Raw genomic sequence first — 23,103 nt, forward strand, 5'->3', positions numbered from 1 at the left:
GCTATAGCTTAAACAAAGGCAATTGTGTTACCCTGAGAGATGGCTTCCAAATTTGTTACTGTCATGGCCCACACCTAAGAGGGAGGCTCTGGTTTGACCCTTTGCAGACCTGAGGAATTAGCATTAGAGCTGACTAAACCCACGGGATGAATCTCAGAGTGCTGGCTCCTCACTGAAAAACGCCAGAACACCACAACTGCAAATGAAGCAACACTGAACACAATTTTCTGTGGTATTGCTGGAAAAACTCCCCCTCCCCAATGACACCAATGGCAATGAATGTCCTTTTCTCTCCTACCAGACTCTTAGCTTATACAACCTCAGACTTGCCATGGAAAAACCATATATATATACATATATATATACTAAACCCTATTAGTAGGGTCAAGACTCTCCCTTTACAATTCTGTTTCCAGAGTTGTCTCCAATCAAACTAATGCTCCAAGACCAGAACTATCACATTAATGGTTACTTTCCTTTATTATCTACAGAACCTTTTCTGGCCCAAGTAGTAAAGACTCTATAGGAGTCTGATAACTTTACAAGGTGACGGCATTTCTGTGTTTATTGTAAGCCATTTCTATTGCAAATTGCAACAACTTTTCAAAGTGCAGCAGTGATTTGGAAATGCAGGCACACTAATACATCAATTGCCATGACTAATGTATAAACTTTTAATGACCTTGGCAAAATCTATCTTTCATTGGGCAAGTGCCACTATTTTGACTGTACAAAATGTTTTGGAAATATGTTGAAAATTATACTTGTTTTGGAAAATATTTCAGGATTTCAGTATAGCAAATGGAGCTATATTAAATAAAAGTTTGACATGGAGGAGAAAACACTCCAACGTTGTGTAAGTCTTTTTTTTTTTTTTTTTTCTTTTAAAAGAGTTATCCTCCAAGTGTTGTACATTCACAGAATGCTGACTTTTTATCCAAGGAAACTTAACAAGATAAAACATTATCTTGAATGGTTTTCAGTTTCATTCAGTCACTGTCATCTTCTTGTTTCAGACCACCTCCTTCTTCACTGTTGCCCTCTCCATCGCTTTCCTTGTCCCAGTCCTTCATAGATGCTCCCATCATGAAGTCATCACGCAGTATATTCCATTCTGGCCCCTCTTCGGACTTCACTTCACCCTGAATGTTTGAGGGGAAGAGAAGAAAGAACAGAGGAACGAGATAAATGTGAAAGGCAGTAAAAGATGCAAAGTCTCCATGCAATCAAAGTAACACCTCCTATGATCAGGAAACTGAGCGCCAGCTCTATGTGCAAATGGTACAGAAACACTCAGAAAAACCAAAAATTACTTGATGCTAAAATGCAAACTTGTTTTAACCAACCAATAAAAGAAGTATGGAAACAAAACAATTATTCCTCATGGATGAAATAGTCAACCCTGGGCATAGCTTCCTTTATTAAAATCTTTCTTGGCAATCAGAATGGATTCATGATATCATTTATTAACCCCCAGGTGCTGCTTCATTAGAACACTTCTTGGCACATTTCTAAAACACAAATATGGATTTAATAAAGGCTTAACCCCATCCCCCCCCCAAATTTAATATTTAACATATTCAGTGATACGTGAACCAAATCACCTTTATGTGAATTATTACCTCACTACCTGGGCTTGTCATATGGTACAAAGCTGCCTCTAAAAGAAACAAAGTTGATCTACTCTTAGCAAGCCAACAACACCTTACTCCAAATTTCCTAGCTCTTGGAAGTGGATAAACTCGAGGCCCACTACATGGACCGGTGAATAATAAAGAAAAGGGCCAGAAGCACAGTTCCAGGTTAGCACTGAAAGCAGCGCTCGCTTCCCGGAGGTGACAGATCCCGTGTGGGCAGTGCAACAGCCCCATCCTGTGGCTACGCTTCCAAACAACAGCTGGAAGCTCTGCTTGCATCCTTGCCGCAGGAAAATACCAAAAGCTGCTCAATGTACTGAGGAAGGATTTATTTCAGTGTTTGTGCCTTAGCAGCAAAACATTTCCGAGGAACAACATGGCTCAGTGTCCAGCAGGCAAGCAAAAAATTGTCCTACCGAAGTTGAATTAGGGGCACTGAAAACACTCCTTCAGTTCTGCAGGGTCTTTGAAAATCAAGTTAACACGGGCACCCCAGGTAAGCTCTCCCCACTCCCCTGCTCAGCATCCTCTGCGGACAAGATCTGCCTGCCTGGATGCAAAACCTGCAGTGAATGCATGATCACCACAGACATCTGTCTGTGCCTCCTCTCTGTCATGCATCCAGGAATGTGATACCACTGCTGATTTAAGCTGAAGCCTGTGGGAATCAATCTTTGGGCTAGAATAGCATATAGAATTTGATTGCAGGAGAAAAGAGAAATGAAGAATGTGGGTCCATTACTGTAAATAAAACACGTCCTATCACACCATCAGGAGTTATCTGAGTGCAAAAGGTCTGCCAAACAAGCTATGTGTTTTTAATAGGTAATCAAAGCAGAAATGCTACGTGTGACTTCTGCAGTTCTTTATGTAACACTGCCCTCGCAAAAATTGGACAACAAGTCTTAACACTTTCCTTCCCGAAAGGAATTTCCCAGGGCCCAGCTCAAAAAAAGAGAAACTCTACAGCTGTTCCTCAAGATGTTTGCACTGGGTTTCGATTTAGGGTTTGCTTTTGTGCCTTCATGGATGCTCTCATTAATGGCTACTCCCATCCAACAATTCCCCTCTTCCCAAGGGTAGTGCCTCCTAACCACTTCCATTCTTGCAGCAACTTGCTTCAAGTGCTACACCCAGTAAACCTAAAAGCATCTCAGGAAGGGCAATCGATCACCTGGAATTAAAGAGCTACAGATAAGGTAGGTCCCTAGGCAGACCTGGAAATATTCACATGGGAATCATGTGTATTACTACAATAGTGCAAACACAGGTAAGTCTGTTCTGGGATGCAAGGAGAGGGTAACTATTGTTTTCTCCTTTTTAACTGTATTGCAGTTGTACATCTTTGCAGAGCAGAGAATAGTTTTTAAAAAAATCACGAAAATCTCCAAGTTATGTTTTAATCCCAGATCATTGTTAAATCACTATGTGAACAGTGAAATTTAAGAGAGCTGAATCTGAAGTATTTAAATGGAAACTTAAATCTGAAATACTTAAATCCCATATATTTTACAATATAATCTACATTTTTTTTATTTCAACAATAAACTCAACAGAATTCCCTTTTTTTCCCAGATGTGTAGAACAGGGATTTTTTTTCTTATTTTGTTTTGGTTTTTAAACAGCACAGAAGGAGTAGATTATTATCAGCAATGACAGTTGCAGGCTCTGGGTTTGAAAAGCTCAATCCTCAAATTCATCACAAGCTACTATTCAGCAACCATTAGCCCTTCTTTCTAGCTATGTCAAGTGAACAACAGGACAAAAGCAGAACTTTAACAAAAGAGGGATGCTGATCCTCCAGAGCATTACCCATTATGTAAGGCACCACAAAGGCCTGAATAGAGTTTTACAACTAGCCTAAAGGAGAGAGACAGAGGTAGCATGTTCATGCCTCAAAGATGAAGATTAAATGCTTGAAAGCAAATATTTAATCAATTTTAAGCATTGCTTCCAAGTGAAGAAAACGTCTTGTTTAGTATCTTCATTCCTAACTCATTTACTACTCTATTTTCCCCTCAGAATAAAAACTCTCCAAATCTACTGCATCACAAAACATTCCCAAAGTCTTAAGAAAATATGCAGCAAGAGCATTTGTATAATTAACAATTAGTTGAACTGTAACATCACTTCCCAACTTGCTTTATGTAAGAATGTTAATACAGTTGGGTTTTCAATGCCATAATCTAGTTTCATCTAAATAAAACAAAACTGATTCTTGGCACGTGGAAAATAAACCAGCTTTCAATCTACACAAATGCTTTTGAACTCCCAGTCAGCTGTTCATGCACATCTCACTACAACCCTGAAGTCCCCTTTGAACATCCCCAAATGAAAACAAAGCAGGCTATATAAACAACAGAGTGTAATGCTACATAATGTGACTCCTTCAGTAAGGCAAGGAGTGAAAAATTCTGGTGTTGCTTTTTTTCCTCTTCTCTTTTATACGTTGGAATTGGGTTTTCTTTGCCAGAAAGGTGTGACAACCTATTTCAAAAGGTCTGAGAGGCAGCAATTACTAAAATACACAAGAGTCACTGGTGTTTTACTAATTGCTGTGATGAACTTGTTAACACGGGCTGAAATAAGGCAGACCAAAGCACCTACTGTGGTTACTTTAGTGCTGATACTTGCTCTGATGGACTCATAGTCCAGTTGAAAAGAGTTTATATAAATTTTAAAAAAACCCAAAAAAACTTGCCTACTTGCTAGGCTATCATAGCATTAGCTGAAGATTCACACAAATAGGGCTCTGTAGTGGGGACATATTTCCTGAGCTAATTCTGCTTTGAAGACATACTCTAAAATCTGTACCAGTACAAGATGAACTGAAATTCTTAGCCAAGTCCTAATAAAACCACCAAACAAAGCTCCAACAAAGCTTAGTTCTGTCACATAGAACAAGCAGCTGACCCTTGCAGGATCCAGGCTGGAACTGCCTCCTGGATATTTTTAAAGGAATTGGTCTATGAAGGCCTTGTGGTAGCAGCAACTGTATGATCAAGTTAGAAATCTCCTTGTTTTTATTAATTTCTTTACCGCCACAAAAAACTGGAGCTACAAAATTTGCTCTTGGTAAATGACAAGACAGTATTTTCTGCTGAGACCTGCCAAACTCAGCGCTGAAGCTGTGACAGACAGCACTGACAGCGAGGTGTGGGATCAATCCTCTCTGCCCAGGATACCTGCCAGAGCTTTTCAGAACCTTATGCTCAAGCAGACCAAAGTCCATAGTGCTTATCGGTAAGTAATGGCATTAAAAGATATGCCTTGCAATCAGACAAAAGACAGCATTTCACTCCACTGTCCACCAGCCTGAGAACACTCCAGCTCGTGCATCTGCAAAGCAGCAAACACACCTACAAGACTGTGGAGATTCCCCAAGAGCTGTGTCCAGAAGACAGGAACTCCACAGTTTTAACAAAGGAACATTTTTCAGACCTAGGAATTACAACCAGCACACTGGACCCCCACGCCTTTGCTCTGTGTATAAGATGAAATGCCAGAGCTTGCAGGGGCATCTCTCTTTACCATCACCTACAATAAATGTTTATTTGTACCTGTCAGGGGAGGAATTTCTAACATAAATATCTCTCAAGCAACAACTTTAAGCACTGAGAAAACAATTCTAACGTGTCTAATTAATCTGAACTGTCTCCCCAGGTTCCTCTGTTTTGCTCAATACAAACATTTAAGACCTTGAGACACAGCAAAGCTTTTGTCATGATGAAGTTAAAAAGCGTGACTGCCAGAACACATTCTCACATATATCTGACAATTACCTTCCCTGTCAGCCTGTATCTTGCTCTGAATCATCTACTTCTATTCTGGTTCTCATCCCCAAGCAAGTCCATGTAAACTGAGCTCCAAAAACCCCAAACAACACAGGCATACACTGAGCTGTGTTAAATCTCAATAATAATAATAACAACAACAACAAATACCTCCACTTGGCAGAAGAGGGGGAGGGAATGAAAAACAAAGAACACCAGCATAATAATTTATCCTAAGTTCATTTTCAGCAATATGCAAGCTCATAGGCTAAGAAAATAAATTTCCTTCAGGCTGAGAAGAAATGAAAAAAAAACTGCAGCCAAAGTATCTAAAGCAGAAAACAAAATGTAGTAATTTTTAACAGGAAAATAATACTTGGGTTTGATCATTAGTTCTGCCTGCAACTTTATCTGATTTGAACTGCAGCAAGATCTTGACTCTAAGAAAGACTCCTATTTAAGCCTGGTCCCAAACAGCCAAAACCCCACAAATCTGCAAACTGAGAATATAATAATCTGCACTGCTATTACCTTGAACTTCTGAGCTGAATTCTCACAGCAACTCACTCTGGGAAGCATTTTCAAGCTTGCAGAATGTGTGAGCTGCACAACAGAAATCTATTTTGCTGCAGTATAATTCTGCACAATCATTTATTCCTTAGGGTGAGAGTTATTCAATACCCATTTGCATTCTCTCTCTGAATGAGAAATTAGAACAACTGAGCTAAACTGCCCTGGTTTACTTGAAGTGACACCACACTGTGAGTATCAACAGTGGCACAGGGGATTTACTCAGATCATAAGCTCTCCCACATACACCAGAATCTGCTCTGGCAATTCTAGTAAATAAATCTAAGAATGAAATTTTTTTACAGCGTGTTTTGAGACCTGCTGTTCCTGTTCAAACTTCTCTGAAAGTAACACACTGGAATTATTACTACAAGCACAACAAATAGTGATTTTCCTTTTGAGCACAGCCAGAAGACCACCCAGAGCTTAACGACCTGCACAAGGAATCTCCCCATCCTCACATCCTCCTCTAGGGTTTACTACAACTGAGGATGTGTGAATGAGAAGGAATGCTTTGGGTTGGCACGCAGAGGCTTAAACATGGCCCAACTTTAGAGGGGTCAGAACTCAATTATAGAATTTCTAAAAACAAGCATTAATCTGGGCCTAAGCAAAGAAGAAAATTCATAAGCATCGTTATTAAATGCTCAGTTGCAAAGAAGAATCTTAGAAAAATTCTTATGAGAGAACAGATTTCCTCAGGCTTGGTTCACCAGAAACCTCATAAATTATTATTTCTGTCAGGAAAAGCTAAAATATTTTAAGAATTCAAGCTTAACACAGGGCCCTTTTGCACACAGGACGCTCTGGAACTCCTCAGCCTGTGCTGTACTTCAGCCATCGACAGCAGCCATCTCAGAAACCCCTGTGCTGCACAAGGAATTCCACCACATGTTGCTGCAAGACATGTTTGGCCATACTGGCATCAAGGCTCCCTCCCCATGTTTTAATGAGCATGGGCATGCTACACCAGGAGCTGCTCACAGACAATAAAAACTCACCTGAAAACAAGACTCACCCAACAAAACAATCCCGTAGTTAAGTTACAACACAGGCACGAACTTTACCCATACAGGCAGTTCCCCTTGCAGAATACACTCTAATTTGTAACTCACGCTCTTTAAAATACAAGGCAAAACGACAATGTTGCAAATATGAAGTAATGACATTCTTTCCAACTGCCAGGTGAAAACACCCCACTGACATAAAGAAAGAAAAGGTCCACCAAAAAGCATTTTTAAGTAGGCATTTTAAGTAGCAAAGATGAGCTCAGAGTAGATTGAAAGTTATTACAGAAAAGGTATCTGGAAAGACAGGAATAGATTCACACATTCCCCATATGAGATTCTCATGCAACACATCAGAGCAGAAAGTTTATAGACTCTATGTGCCACTGCTATTCATTTTCAGTCCTGCTAGTTTTTGTCTCCTTTAAGAACAAAATTCTTCATCACTCTCCTCTATGCATGTATACCTTCACATCTGAATGCCTGTCTATCAGCAGTCCCACTACTGACAGTGAAATTCCTGCCTACCAGACTGGCCATTCCTATGCCTGTATTCACCTGTTACTCCTACCCTTTATTCACCTGTAAATCTCCACATAGCTTTCCTGCTTCATGTATTTGGCACTGCACAGCATCAACTGATACTTGATATAAAGACTCCCTGAGTACTGTGGTTGAAAACAACACATGAAGACCTTTGTACTTAAAAAAATGAATTACACTTTTATTCCTTATTAGACAAGAATCTGTATGGCCAGTTATGGTGACCAAACTAGTTGAATCATAGTTCTGACTTGGAAAAGACAGTGCTGTCCATGGGAAAAAACAACTTTTGCTAGCTAGTCATGAGCTTCAGGTCTGAGGCAAAATATTGTGCATTTTATATTAAATGCATACTGGTTAGTTACTAAGAACAATCTAGATGTGCAGCATTTCAGTCCTGAAATTATTGCCACACAACTTCTCAAAAGTAATACAAATACTCTCTATCAGCTGATCCTTCATTTCCTAATGTGTATTTCCTAATGGGTATTTCCCTCAGTAATGAGGACATGAGGACAATGAGGTTCAAAGATGAACCTAAACATCACCTCAGATCCAAAACATCTTTGTTACAAGCTGCACAGTTCCTGAACCACCAAGCTGTACCTGGAAAATACACAGATATAGCAAGAGTGCCTAGTAAAAAAGCATGCAGTCAAGATTAAGGCCTCCACTGTGCTATCTCTCAGAAGTCACATCCTCATGTCTTTCAACAGTCTACTTAGATAAACATTTTCCAGTCACAACAGATTTTTCTCAGATGTCACCCATTTATGAAAGACACTTATGTGCTATCTCAGCTGGGTACCTAAATTTTTTGCAAGTTGTTATAAAAGCTTGCCTGTTGGCCCAGTAAGGAAACATGCAGACCTGCAGGTGTTTGGACTATTTATGATTTTTCAATTTTTTTTTTTTACAATAAATTAGCAGCTCACAAAGTTTTGGATAATATGAATGTCACTCAAGTTATTTCCAACAAATGATGCTAAAATCATCCACTGTTTTTCATTATGATTCAGCAAGAGCCATAATGGAATGAGTCCCAAAAGGCTGTCTCAAACAATAAAGGCTACAGTAATGACCATGCCCATCTCTTCCAGCACTTAAGAAATCATCTCACAGAACAGCTGATGAGAAGGAAGTAGGGCAAGTAAAAAGCCTCCTCTTCCTGACTCAGGATTTCCACTTTTGAGTCCCAGAAGAAGAATAAGGATCAAAAAAAACTTTGAGGTAGGAGGGTGAGAAAAAAAATAACCCCCAAAGCAGAGCTTACAAGGAACTAACCTTTGTGCAATTTTATTACTAAATATGACATAATGACGATTTCATGTCTGCTAAGCAGCTTGTCTGATTTCACCTCCCTACAGTCATTGTCCTGGATTTTACTTCAGTGGTTTTTGCAACATATCCTAGAGGCCTCCAAATCCAAATTTCTCTTATTTTATATCCCTGTAATTTCCCCTCACCCTGCCATGAGTGGCAAGCTCGTTAATGAACAGATCATGCCCCTCAACACTCCCAGGCTGCTTTCTGAAAGCAGTTTAAATCTGATGAAGGAAGATGTAAATTGCCCAGGATCCCAATTCCTTATCTTAAACATCTGGCTACCCTTTCTCTGCATTTCTGACCATTCCATTTCCTTCTATGCTTCTGTATGGGCTTTCCCAAGAGCTGCAGGTGGAGAAGAAATGACACAGATCACCAGGAGAACACTGTCCAAAGTTCAGCAGCAAACCAAAAAGAGGTCAAACCTTTCCAAGAGGCAGTTTTAGTATAATTTGTAATTGTACCAGGTTTAAAAAAGTACATTTTCTAATCTTTCAGTAAATTTCAGAAACACTCATCAAAAACTGGCCGGGATTTCCCAAAGTACTGAAAAAAAATGCACTGAACTCAGCAACCCTCTAACCATTGCAAGCTGGAAGCAGTTTAACCCACCACTCCTGAAGTCTATCTACCAAGATAAACAGATGAGCAGGTACCCACAGAGGTCATTTATAACACACACACTCTGGAAATCACAACATTTTATACCTTAATAAAACTTCAAAGTAAAGGAATCACTTTTCATGATAATTTCCAATAGCAAATGCTCAGATGGGAGAAACAAACTTACTCAGATAGACAAGCTCCACCCAAACCTTCTTACTTCCAGAGAACATTTTTCTATAAAACTTTCATGAAATGTTTAGATGTATTTTTCTCTAAGTACACTGCCCTGCCTATAAGAGTTATGAACAAAGCCAAAAGTGGAGAGCTGCCTTTATAAGGCTTCCAACTTGATTTACCAGATAAAAGTCTAATAGGATTTGACTCTTTGTGCTTTGTATACTCCAGGAAGATCAAAAGAAGATGTATGCCACAAGTTTTTTAAATGTGGGTGTTTTAGACAAAATTTTGCTGAAAAAAAAGCCTTGCAACATCTTCTGGGAAAACAGAACACCATCATAGCATCCTGTGCACTAATAAACAAATAGCAAGGCAAGTTACTCTCAAATATGACAGATGGAGCTGTCTCAGTATTGCCTGACATTTCAATCACAAGTCCCTGTTTATATTCACTTAAAAATTTGCCAAACATCAACTGCTTCATGCTGAAGGATTTTGCAATGTTTCAAATATAACGACTTCATTCCTTTTCACAGAAAGACAAATTTAAAATATTTTGTCTTCAGCTCTAAGGAAGAAAGAGACATTTTCTATGGGAACCCATTAAAACCTTGCATCATTCATTCTTTTTAAACTTAAAAATCAGTTAAGGATGTGTTTTGGAGCTGGCTACATATCTTTTGCTATCTCCATGAACATTTGCCTGGATTTGGACAAGTTATAAACATCTGGAAGACTGCCCTCCCCAAACCTCAGGTCACCACCTCAGTAGATCCAACAGGCATTTAACATCCAAATTCTCTTAAGATATCTGTCCTCACTGATCACATACTATCTGCATCTTAGCAAGCAGCATTCAGCTGAACTGTGAGTGACTCATGATGACACATGATTTTCCCTTCCTGATTTCTGATCAAGTATCTGAAAAAGAGGACAGAAACGGATATCTGAGTATAAAACCACAGGAAAAAGGGTAAACCTAGTAAAATACTGCCCTTCATATGACCCTTAGTTGTCTTATGTGGAGTTGAATTTACAGTTTCAAGTTCTTGACATCTAATCAATCAAATTTAAATATCGAAACATTGACAAATTTAAATTGAAATTTAAATATTGACAAAGCCCTACGCTCCCATGTTAACACAGATGTGCATTAGTTTCTATTACAATAATCAGGGAACTGGGCTTGCACATCTTAAAAACCTAATCCTCTTGATGACCCAAACTCTGTAAGTGAATACAACTTCTAAACAGATTTAAAGTAAAAATGTCACCATCAAACAACCTCTAATACACATAACAACCCTCTGCCTTAAAGAACAAAAGGAATATAGGATATAGCAAACTGATGGCAGGCTGCACTGCATTTATCCCTTAGGATATTCCTAAGAATACAGCATACAATTAGTTGTCAGCAACCTTCTGGTACAAAACCAAAAACCCTCATTACAAACATCAGCTCCAAACATATACAGGGTGACCTTCAAGAGAATATACATACACACAGTTGAGAAAAACAGATACAAATGCAGGATCCAAAGGAGTCCAAATTAAAAGTTTTTGTGCATGTGATGGGAAGACATTTATTAAAACTAGGAGAATACATCTACTCTGGCTACAGCTGAACTAAATTAATACTTGGCTGCCCCCTCAAATCTGCTGGAATACATGCATGCCTGGTTACTCCTTCAATTAGGTCTGTAAAACTAGCACACAACAGCTGTAGTAATAAACTTCTGCTACTCTGCAATGCCATTATCACCTAAGGAAGTTTCCTGATAAGATTAAAAAAGGTGTTGATACACCTTAGTAAATTTCCAGAAGTCATCTCTGCATTCATCCACACTTCAGACACAATTTCCTAACGCAGGCTGAAGCAACTGTTCAGACTATTGTCACTTCAAAGAGGTATATCAATGAAAATTTTTCACCCTCCTCATTTCTACACTGCAGAAGCAGTGGAAAGAAACAGACCATGCTGATGGCCAGTACTCAAGAAGCTGCAAGGAAAAGAAGGCAGTCACTCTCAGTTTTTAAACTGATGTGACTTTTAAGCTGGAAAGCACAATTTAATACCCCCATTTAGCCTAAAAAAATGAAAGCCTCCACGCCACTCTTTGTATCCCAGCAAGAAGAGCAAAGTCGGTAGAGTAGAATTCCTCCTGCCCTTGAACAATCTTCAAACTACTGCTTAAAATAGTCTTATGAACAGAAGAAAAATCTTAGTAAGCCTGACTCTAATCACTGTCCTTACAAATTACTTACCAGATACCTGGAGCACTTATAAAATATGCTTGAGGTAGAAGGAACTTTTCTGGAAAAGCACTTTAAGTCCCGTATCAGAAATATCCGATACAAAATAGCACTTGTGTTCTTCTCCACTCATCTTCCTTCCCATCAATACATTATTTTGAGACCAACACACCAATTTTTTCCAGATGCCATCACAACACAGGAAGCAAATTGTACCTCCAGGTCATGTAGTCAGCCTAGCTCACAGAAAGATTACCTTGCAGATTTGGGTCATGGTTACTGAAGTAGACCAGGAAATCCTGCTCTTACTGTCACCACAGAAATGCTCTGCAACAGATCTGGTGAAAGAAAGCTTACAAGTTGAGGGAAAATCATGCTACAGAGTCCTAATTAAAAATGAAATGTTCATGAGTGCAGGTTATGCTTGTCATAAAGAGTATCTGTAACTTTCATGCCCGTTGTTTATGTGTCACTAAAAAATGTTTTACCACACAGTAAAATGGATACACAGTAAAATACAGGGAGCAGCACAAATGACAAGAGAAAGGTCAAGATAAAATTGTCACTGACACACAGCAAGCCAGGAGAGTAACTCTGAATTTTCTTGTTTTCTTATAGTTAAGATTTCAAGGCCTCATGTAGTTCACTACATTAGCCAACGTATCTGTGCAACTCTAAGAGAACAGAAACCTCACTCAACCCTAGAAGCAAAGGTACATCCTCAGAACACCCTGAAATTTATTAAGGACCTAAAGAAAACAGAAGGTTCCTACAAGGAATCCTTTAGTGCCACTACCTACTTTTGTATTCATTCCATAGACATAAAAATAACTTCAGCCTCCAGGCCTGAAAAAATAGCATTTATGATATGGACCCTTTCTAAACCTATAGTTTAATAATATTTCTTGTAGTGTCTTACAGGAAGATATGACCAACACATCCTGAAATGAAAAGCTAGTGTGTAAGGATTGTGTTGAACAAAACTGAAAGCCCTCTTATCTGACAGTAAAAGACTCCTAGAAAAACCCACCCCAAAACTTAAAAAAAGAAAGCCTATCTGAACACAAACAACTGAGATTTTATTTTTTTTTAATTAATACATTTTTCTCCCACATTGCAAGGCTTCATACAAGGTGGTGAGAGGAGAGAAATTAGATGACCTTACCCAGAGGCAAGCATCATGCACAGTAACTTGGAAAAAAACAGGAAAAAATATTACACAAGTCAGCTGGCTCAGCAAGGATTAAGAAATACCTTGATAAACAGCAAATGATATGAAAGGCAAAGCTTTTGGCTCCAGCTCAGAAAAGTAATTATTCCCAGCTGGGCACACAGAACTCCAAGAAAGGCTTCAGTTTCACAAGAAGGCTACAGGAAAACTTACACAGCCTTACAGTCTTTCCTTCATAGTTATGCTGGTAGGTATATGCCAAGTAACATTTAGGCCAATGGCTAAAATAAACAAGACTATGAACAATGTTCTAGGTGGGGCACAGGTTACCTGTCCTTCCCAGAAAAGCATGAAGCTGATGGAAATAGAGAACAGAATTTTAAAAGCGGTCATGCTGCTTTGAAATCATATTGCTGCAGATGGGCCTTTACAGAGCATTTAATTTCTTTTTTTCACATATAAATATACCTGGCTAAATAATCAATCAACAGAACCTTATAAGGAGTTTCTTCAACAACCCCTGGCACACGAAAGAAATTGGAAATTGCCAAACTTTCAAAAATACAAAGCAAATTTTGCATTCAAAAACTCCTGCAGAGCAAGAAAATGCTTTTGCCCATTCTCAAAACACAGTCACGACTCATGGCATAGCACGAGGTTTGAGTCAAAAAAAGGTTTGCTTTCACTGGTAAAACTTTTTTCTGCTATTTTTCCTGCTGACTGCTTGTTTTATGTGGGTGGGGTAGTGTTTTTATTGTTCTGGACTGCCTTTTAATTGATGGCAGAGTGCCTGGATTTTGGGATTGGCATCTCTTCCATTGTTTTTGCTGAGATAAATAAATGTATCTGCCCCCCCCTCCCCTTTTTAAAAAAATGAATACACTCTATACTCTCGACTACTAAAAACAAGCCCACAAAACAAACAAACAAAAGCTTTAAGATGGCACAAACAATCTGCTGAAATCCTGCTGCAAGGAATTTATTACTGAAAAGCCTAATCCAGGCTTCCTACTCTCTGAAACACCCTCAAAGACCAAGAAGCAGAGATACGACAGTGGAGGCCAGCAGAACTGTTCAGTGGCTAAATATTTGTGTAATTCTGAGAAGGAGAATGAAGAGCAGATTTTGGCCTCACCTCAAGCCTCAACAACTACCAGGAAGGGAGCTTGCTAAATGAGTAAGATATGTTCTCAAGAGAAAAGAAGGCAGATTAGGAACAGCTTGAAAAGGAGTTATTGAAGAGTTTGGTTCAGTATTACATTGAATGGAGAGTCACTGAAGCAAAGGCAACAAGGGAGAGAAGAAGGAGGGTGGCCTGTCTAGGCAAACATGCAATTAAAAACCTAACCAAAAACCCCAATCCCCACCCCAGGTTTTGTGCACAAGCAATGTGAAAGCAGCACCTACATTAATACTCAAACCCAGCACTAACCAGCCAGCATCTAAAGCATCTCCAGAGGTCTTGAATGGAAATATGCTGTTACTGATGCTGCCAAAACAAAACTATTTTTTTAGTATAGAAACATTTGCAATCTGTGTTTTCTGACCTAGTAATTAAAAAATTGCCCTGCTACAATGTGACACAAAACAAAGGTCCTAGTTCTTGCTCAGCTATTGATTCAATGCTGACTACAATAGTAGTTGGCAGTGCCATTGTTCCAATATTCTGCTATTCCAAGAGAGGGAAAACAAACAAACAAACCAAAAAAAGAGAACCACACACATACACATGTCCCCCCACCCAAACAAGCAAGCTGGATTTATTTAAGGAGAAATAAAGTGTCAGCACCAAGCTAAATTGTTCTCATTATCCAAAGAATTTAAAAAATACTTTAATATTGCACTTGCATGAAAATTGTATGAGCAGTCCATGCCAGGCAGTGTTTCAGCATGTTCCCCAAGTGCACACAAACAAAAAACATATGACAAACTGTTGTCTCCCAACTGATTAAAGTATTTCTTCCTGGCACGGAAAAGCACTTAGTTAACTGCAGTGTGGCTGCGCCAGCTGCAGCATTCCACCCACCACCAAGCACAGAGTTCAAACCTGAACACAAATACGCTTCAAAAACGTGCAGCTTCTGAAATACGAGAAAGAGTGTGTCTGAGCAACTTGTTTTCAACCCTGAGCTACTTGGTGAGCTGAACGTACTGATGAAATTGGACGAGTCCAACTACACTGTGTCTCTAAACACATTTGTAAAAAGAGGAATGTGTTTCTTTCCAAAACATCACAAGAGCAAGGAAGCCACACCAGCCCAATGCACAGAGAATCAGAGAAAATAAAGCCTACATATAAGGTTTAATGCGTCTCTGTTTCTTTCTGTTGGGGTATTCATTTTGTGTGGCAAATCCTTCAGTTTCAGATGCCACAATCACCCAAAGGAAGAGAGTTTGACATGACTAAACTGTGCGGACACACAAGTAGTACAGTCTAATAAACCATGTAAGATAAACAGCCTCCAGGTCTTTAACAATTTCAAGGAGCTAACTATTATTGGCCAAATTCCAAATGTCACAACTCACCATAATCTAGCAGTTTGGTCCATGCCTGGTGCAAAATCCAAGATAAAATCCAGTGTTTCATAATCTTTTTCTAAACACACAACTAAACCAAGTTATTTGCATAAAAGGCTTGATGTCTTATCAGAAGAGCTTCCAATTTTTGTATTTTGATAGTCAAAAGACAAGGAAGACAGGCTAAAAGCTACCTGTTCCCTTCCCAAAGTGTTAAAACATCCCAGCCATTTGGGTCACAGGTTTATGAAGAGCAGGCACATTAACAGAGAATCATTATATTGATGCAAGCATTTTTTTCTCACAGATGAAGCTTACCTGTTTACTTTTTGTGGCCTTTCCAGCAAGATTCTTGCCTCCTTTAGCCCCGTCCACGTTTCTTAAAACATCAATGAAATCTCTCTTTGAAACAGAAGACATCAGTTTAGCACGCTTCCTCTCAGAGCTCCCAAGTTTCTTCATCTGTTCTTCCATGTTTTTCTGATGTGTCCTGACAGCATTGAATAATTGTACAACACCTCTGGAACAGGGAAAAAGACAACAAAGCAAATTTTTAAACTCAAGTTCCTTTTACAGAAATTAACCTCCCACTAAAGCTAATGACTGCAGACGCTGGATGGCTTCTAGCTCCCCAAAATGATTCCCTGGAACCTCAATTGGGTTAAGAAGTAACATTTACTAAAACACAAAAGACTTTCAGTTTTACTCCTCCTTCATACTTATTGCTAGGAACAAATCTACAAATTACCATTCAGACTCTGAAGAAAGCCTGGTAACATGGCACTGAGATCAGTTTCATCCTTGGGAGCATGTTATTTGTCCTAAAATCAGTTATTAAATTACTCAGGCAAGTTTCTTAATGGCAGCTGAAGCTGGGGGGATAAGGCAGAGAAATGAGTAAGGAGATATAAACAGGCAGCACATCAAAATGTTCAACTAGTTCTGTGACAGCAAACTAGCACAATGTGAACAGGCAGCTGAACTTCACAGCCGTGGATCTGATGAATCCTTTGTGGAGAAGCAAAAAACCAGAACAGTAGAAACAACTGTTCTGCATTTCTAAGGCATTAAATTAACAAAATTAGGGGATCCAACGAAGCACTTCTGTTAAGCAAACATTAGATTCCCATCTAAATTTTTACTCTTTCATAAAGCTTCTGAAATCTTTTGTTGAACTTGATACTGTACAATGCAGACCTGTCTATAAATCTCTCAGCTCCTGCTAGTCACTTCTTAAGAGTTCAATCTGATTGGAAACAGATTACCTGCACAGGCCTTTTCCTCCTCTTTTTGATATGCATATATTTAAGGAAAGCATTCAGAAAAACTTTTACCTTGTGGCAATTCTCTGAAGATTTCTTTCCTTCTCTCGGTCTTTGACAACATCTGGCTTCACTCGGCACATCATTTCCCATTCCCGCTTTTTATCGAGCTGCATTATAAATATTGTTATGTGAAACAACATGGACATTTGAGAATGCAGCATGCTCTGATAGAGTATGTAGCAGGAGGAAAAAAGGTATCTGCAAAGTTCAGTTTGGTTGAAAGCAAAAGGAGCTCCAGTATAGGGCTGGACAACAGCTCTGAGCAAGTCTCTTGCACGACACAACAGGGGCCACGCACAAATCTCAGAGTCATCTCCTACCAGTAACAAAAGCCTAGGAGAAAGATGCTTTCACACTGACTGCCTTGAGCAAGGAAACTATTCAAAGATAGCCTTCAAACTGCAGACTTCACAAGCTGGGATTTTTCTTTTTCACAGAAAAATTTATACATAATAAAATCCTGGGTCATCAAGACAGGCATGTCACATTTTGAACCTTGCAAATTTGACTTACAGAATTGGTCTGGACCCTACAGAATTGGTCTGGGTATAGTTTTGTGACCAAAGTGACCCCCAGCAAAGAGTGCAACAGGCAGAACTCTAACACAGGAAGAGCACCAAGTGTCCACCAGACTACAGGTCATGTGTACAATACTGGTTCTTGTCTTTTTTTGGAGGCTCTGTTTCAAAACCAAATTGATCCACTTTTCCATTACCAGCGGACACAACACCACCAGCTTTGTTCCTGCTGCAATAGGAGACCGCTGTGTTTCATGACCTCTGTTTTAGCAGAGCTAGCAACATTTTTTCTTCCTCTCTGAACAAATTTAACAGTGTTTTAGGCCTGGTGATGTTCCATAAAATTTGTTTTATGCAAGAAGTCTCTAATGGAATTTCAGAATCCTTATCTTTATAATTCCAGGCAGACTACTATGAATTTCTGAGTTTATGACCATGTTTTGGCTTTCAATCAAAAGAACTGCCCTATCCTACCTTTCATCAGCAAGAAATCAATGAAAGGCAAATTGCTTTCAAGTTTTTCTAAAGTAAACAAGTCACTTTGGGGACCTGTGGCCCATCTCTGTTTTGCAGTACTCTCACATATTTACTGGATGAGAGGAGGTATTTAGGACAACCATAACTGTGCAGATGCTGTACTGAAGTTCTCTGTATTTAAAAGGCAAGCCATGGCCCAACTGCAGCATGTCCCAAACTGTCAGGTGAATAACCTCGTTATCCCACTGAAACAGAACTGGTAGGATTAGACATTAGAACCATTAAGGTATTTCTAGCCTGAAGGTAAATCAATCAGAGCCTGGAATTAAAAGTTCCATTGAAGGCACAAACAAAGGACTTACTTGCCAATATGGTTTTGTTTTCTTCATACTAGTTTTAGAACCAGAAGCAATCTAGGGCCCTGACACGGTAATAGAAAACTCCAATCAAGAAAATGATTGAGGAGAGCAAACAAAAATGCACAACCATATCAACGATTACTGCACTCTCAACCTAAATGCCTTGACTTTGGAAGTCACAGCACACTTTAAATGGAAGCAGTTTTCTTTTCTTTCTCCCTCTCACTTTCTGTGGTAGAGAACTATTTCAATTTGTAATGCCAACAAGGTGAATTTCACCCCAAATTAACAACACCAATTAGAAAATCAAGCTTAAAAGCAGCTGCTTTCACCCCCTCAAAAAAGTAAACACCTTAAGCTGACAGACTGGAACACTCCTGCTGCCAAAGCTCAGCCTGCTTGATGACCCAGAAGAAGCAGTGAAGGAAAAAACTTTACACAGCATGATTGGAAAGTAAAAAAAATTAAGCTAATCAAGATCACTGTGTAGGAGAGACTCCAAAACTGAGACAGCCTCAGCAGAGATTTGGGACAGGGCTCTGAGACTATATGGCATGTAGCCCATCTGACAGTCACTGCACATCTTTTTCTCACCCTCATCTTCTTTTCTAGCCTTTCTTGTTTTCTTCTCTCTCTCTCCTTCTCCAGGCTTTTATTCTTGGCCAAGATGGTGGACTTATTCTGTGGAATCTTTTTGTTGAGCACTTTTGCCATGGCATCTGCCCATCCTGAACTCTGGCCATCTTTGGAGCTTGTTGCCTCTTCAGCCACATTGCCAGGGGCTGCTCCTTCATCTTCATCATCACCATCCAGGGCTTCACCTCCTGAAGAGTAGCTGTCTTCTGGAAGTTCTGAGCTTAAATCAGAACCTAAGGATTAAAAAAAAAAAAACAAAAAAACCACAAAAACGAAAATAAGAAAAAAAAGTATCAGAATTGCTTCTACTAAGAATCATTCACTAGTGCCACTTGCTCCACATGTTAATGTTATCCAAGTTCAGAGTGAGGTATTATTGTAAATGTTCTGTTACAAATAATTCCTCAAGCAGGCACACACCATTACACTGAATTTATTAGAAACTATGCAGTGCAAGAGCTTGCTTACCTCAGTGATGGTTTAACGTGATTGAAAGAGGCCGGGCAAAAGGGAAAAGGCAGCCTTGGATATTTATTATTACATTATTGAATATTTTTATGTTTAAGGCTGGTAATTGTGGGGGGGAAACCTGTCTATTTGCCAGTTCAAAAAGTGTAACTTACAAATGCCTATCCACACAAATATGTGTGCATATATATGTACACACTCCCAGAGAAACTGCAACAGTGACATCTGGTGTTTGAGTGCAAACAACCAGAGGAATTAAACTGAAGCTGGGAGGCATTTCTTATGTGACAGCAAAACCTGCTCAGAGAGAACACCGCCAGTAAAAATACAGTTACCTAAGCCTAATGAACCCAGGGGTGAACTGCTTTGTGAAATGCAGCATCAAGACAGTTGTCAGGCAGCTCAAAAGAAACCAGAGGCACTGAGCTTTTCTGGGATAACTAACTGCTCAAGTTACACAAATAAAAAAACCCCAAAGTCAAGTTTCCTTACCCCTTTAAGCCCTTCAAAAAACCAAGAAGGAACTGAAATTACAATACCAATTACAATACAATTCCAATTGGACTTAAGCAACATTAAGATGGCCCAATTGATGACACAACAAATACATGAAGAATTAGTCCTCATTACTCTGTTCAGTGGGTCAAACTGCAAAAATAGAAGTCTTTAACAGCGCAAATGATGAACTAGAATGAAATGGGCTGCAAGTTTAGGGTGTGCTAAAATGTGCTCGGTTATTTCACTAAGTAAACAAGAGCAGAGCATACACAAGGCTCTGCCACCATTAACTACTATTCCACTAATATTTGTGCCACATTAAATTTTAAATTAATGACCTTATATACAACTCTCAAGGCTGCAAAATCAAGTGCTGAATAGGAGACTGGTTTCTGATCCCACCCAGTCCCACCAGCAAAGGACCGATTCCCCACCCGATTCACTTTCATCCATCTACCACTCTCAAACTCCTTAAAATACAAAACTTACATTTTAAATCACAGTACTACTGAGCCAAGAGCTTTACTTGCACTCCTATATGCCATGAAATATCTTTATCAACCAAACCATTAAGAGGATTAAGCCAGGAGTGCTTCACAAAATCTGTTCTCCATAAAACCATGCAGGCAGCTATTAATGATATTCCTCATTAATCAACTGTCTATTTAATTACTAAGCAAACATAAACATACACTCTGTTGCCACACTAACTCATTATTGTGCCTTCTCTATGTACCTGTTTAAATCAGAGAAAAACCTAACAAACAACCTAACAGCAAAACAGTGGCATTGACCAATTTAAAACAAAACCTCTATTGACCAGGCATGTTTAAAGGCTTGGGGAGCATTTAGTTATCCTGATGGAAATAAGTAAGGATCTATGGTTACAAAACAAACGTGGAAGAGAAATAATTACTGAATACTTGGTCATTATCTCTATCAGTATGACTTATTAACACCAAAGCAAACATAGTGGTATGTCATGCTGAACTCAAAATAAATTATGGGGGTGTTTTCCAAGAGTCCTTACTATAAACTGGAAATTTAGAACTGGCAAATTTTATCAACACATTAAGTAACTGCTTGAAGGCATCATTTTCATCCTTTAATATCCTTCTAGGTATTCACATCCATACCCTTAATACTCTCAAATAAAAAATAAATTCACACCATTGCCTGCAAAGAAATAACTGCAACACCACATGACATTTCACATGTAGGAGCCACATCCTGGTTCCTACACATAAAACAACGTCAAGTTTTCAGCCGTGGGCCTTGTCCATGCTAGGACGTTGCTATTTAGCTTTTAAACAAGGAATCAACCCCTGCTTGTTACTTTTTTTACACACACAAAAGCTAACAAATACCGAAAGTCCAAACCTGAATTTCCCCTCCCCCAACTGCTTAGGATCCACTTTTGCAGTTAGCCATAAAAAACAGATCAGACATATAAAACGGAAATTTGCAAAAGCATGTATCATTTCCTTTACATAACATCTTGCACTATTAAAATCGGAGAATAATACCAACAACATTTTGCTTTCAACAATTACAGAAAAATTAACAAGGTTTCCACTACCAGCCATAATTTATTTTTTAATACATCAGAGTAGCAGTCAACAGCATGAGATAAAGAAGAGATATTAGAAAAAATTAAACCAGATTAACTCAATCAGAAGTAGGACCTGGGGCCATAGTCTGAATTGAAAAGACTGATATCTGGCAGAGATTTAATATAAAAAGTGCTAATTGTTCCTCTGTGTGTGCGTGTTGTGAAATACACATACACATCTCTGTACTTCACTCTTTTAACCTCGCTCAATGATCAAGGTGTAGACACACAGCTAAAATGCAACAAACGTTCAGCAGTGAGCTCTGAAAAAAGCTCCCACACAAGGCTTCCCCTTGGGCTCGATTTTGACGCTCAAACCAAACAGAAGCCATGAGAGCCACAGCTCCAAACGGCCACAAGCCTGACTCTCCCAGAATAAAGAAAAAAAAGAAATCCAATTACAGGATAGAATACAGGAGCGATCACAACTAGTTAAGTACAGCCTCACAACGCGCAAGGAGGCGAGAACCAGTGCAGAGCCCCGCATTAAGGGTAAATCACTGGAAGGAGAGCGTCCCAGGCGTTTCCTTCAGAGAGAAGCAGATCCCGCTATCGCACAGACACGGAACTCGTGCAGCTCTGCACAGTCGTTCCCCTCTCTCCCAAGACAGAAGGCAGCGAAAGCCGTTTCGGTGGGCCTAGGGAATTAAGGAGCTGCTGTCGGTACTCCCAGGGCTGAGAGGGAAAAGCCCAAGGGTCAGCGCAGGGCGGGCAGGAGCAGCCACAGCACCAGGCATCGCGGGAATGCCACCCATGGGACACACCGCTGGGAAATGGCCTCAGCAGGTGGCCGGGCCGGGGCTTGAGCTCCCGTTCCTGGCACCGAAAGGCGCCAGCCCTCGGCCCAGGGTCCGGAGGGGGTGGGGAATGAAGGGCCACGGACCCACCGGCGGGCTCAGACAGGGCAGAGAGAAAAGGCCTCTAAGATCACAGATGGCCCACAGAAGCGGCCGGCGATGTTTCAGAAGAAGAGAGGGGCCCACCCCGTTCCCGCTCCCGTTACCGCTGTCCGTGTCTGTGTCCGTGTCCGCGGCCCCGCGCCCACGTGGGCTCGCCACGGCCGCCGCCATCTTCCCTCAGGTCCACCCAGCGCCGCGCTCCGGCCCGGCCCCCGCGCCGCCAACCTGCGTTCCGGCTCCGGAGGTTCCGGGCAGGCGAGCGGCGCTTCCGGGGCGGTGCGGCGGGGTCAGGGCTCCGGCCGGGCCGACGTGGGCCCGGGGAGAAATGTGTGGGCCCCTCCTGCCTGCCAGGCTCTGCCCGCGGTTGGAGGGCGCAGCAGGCAGAGCCTTCGGCTGCTCCAGCCTTTGGTGACCCCGGGGGTTGTAGGGTCTCCGCTGCCCAGGCCCCGATCCCGGGGCTCACTGTGCCGGGAGAGCTGCGCTCACCTGGAGCGTGGAAGTGCCCTGGGAAACGCTCCAGCACTGCAAGCTCCGGCTCGTTGTTGGCTTCCACCCTGGGGAGCCGCTGTGGATGGACATGACAACGATAAAAATAAATTAACGCTGTATATATAGATATATAAAGGGTGCCTGGTGTGAAGAATTTGAGGGCTCCACCACCGTGCTGGTGTCCCCGAGCAAACTTAGCCACGCTTTTGAACATTGCTTTAAGGCCCAAAAGGATGGGCTGG

The 23,103-nt window shown here is 40.4% G+C and overlaps 1 protein-coding gene across 2 annotated transcripts; it reads right to left on the reverse strand.

The window, feature by feature from the left end:
* Positions 1-461: 461 nt before the first annotated feature.
* RRP15 (ribosomal RNA processing 15 homolog) lies at positions 462-22,599 on the reverse strand. 2 transcript variants are annotated; one of them, XM_014876923.2, is made up of 5 exons: positions 22,477-22,599; positions 18,854-19,128; positions 16,915-17,012; positions 15,899-16,100; positions 462-1,142 (listed from the first exon to the last, which is right to left on the reverse strand). In XM_014876923.2, the coding sequence occupies exons 1-5, from the start codon at positions 22,541-22,543 to the stop codon at positions 990-992; spliced, it is 795 nt and encodes a 264-aa protein (XP_014732409.2). In that variant the 5' UTR covers positions 22,544-22,599; the 3' UTR covers positions 462-989. The 2 variants fall into 2 exon arrangements, with proteins under 2 accessions (XP_014732409.2, XP_088017287.1); XM_088161161.1 differs by lacking the exon at positions 22,477-22,599 and adding an exon at positions 21,876-22,050.
* Positions 22,600-23,103: the final 504 nt, after the last annotated feature.

The sequence above is a fragment of the Sturnus vulgaris genome, chromosome 3 (genome assembly GCF_052056855.1).
Source record: "Sturnus vulgaris isolate bStuVul1 chromosome 3, bStuVul1.hap1, whole genome shotgun sequence".
Taxonomy (NCBI): Eukaryota; Metazoa; Chordata; class Aves; order Passeriformes; family Sturnidae; genus Sturnus; species Sturnus vulgaris.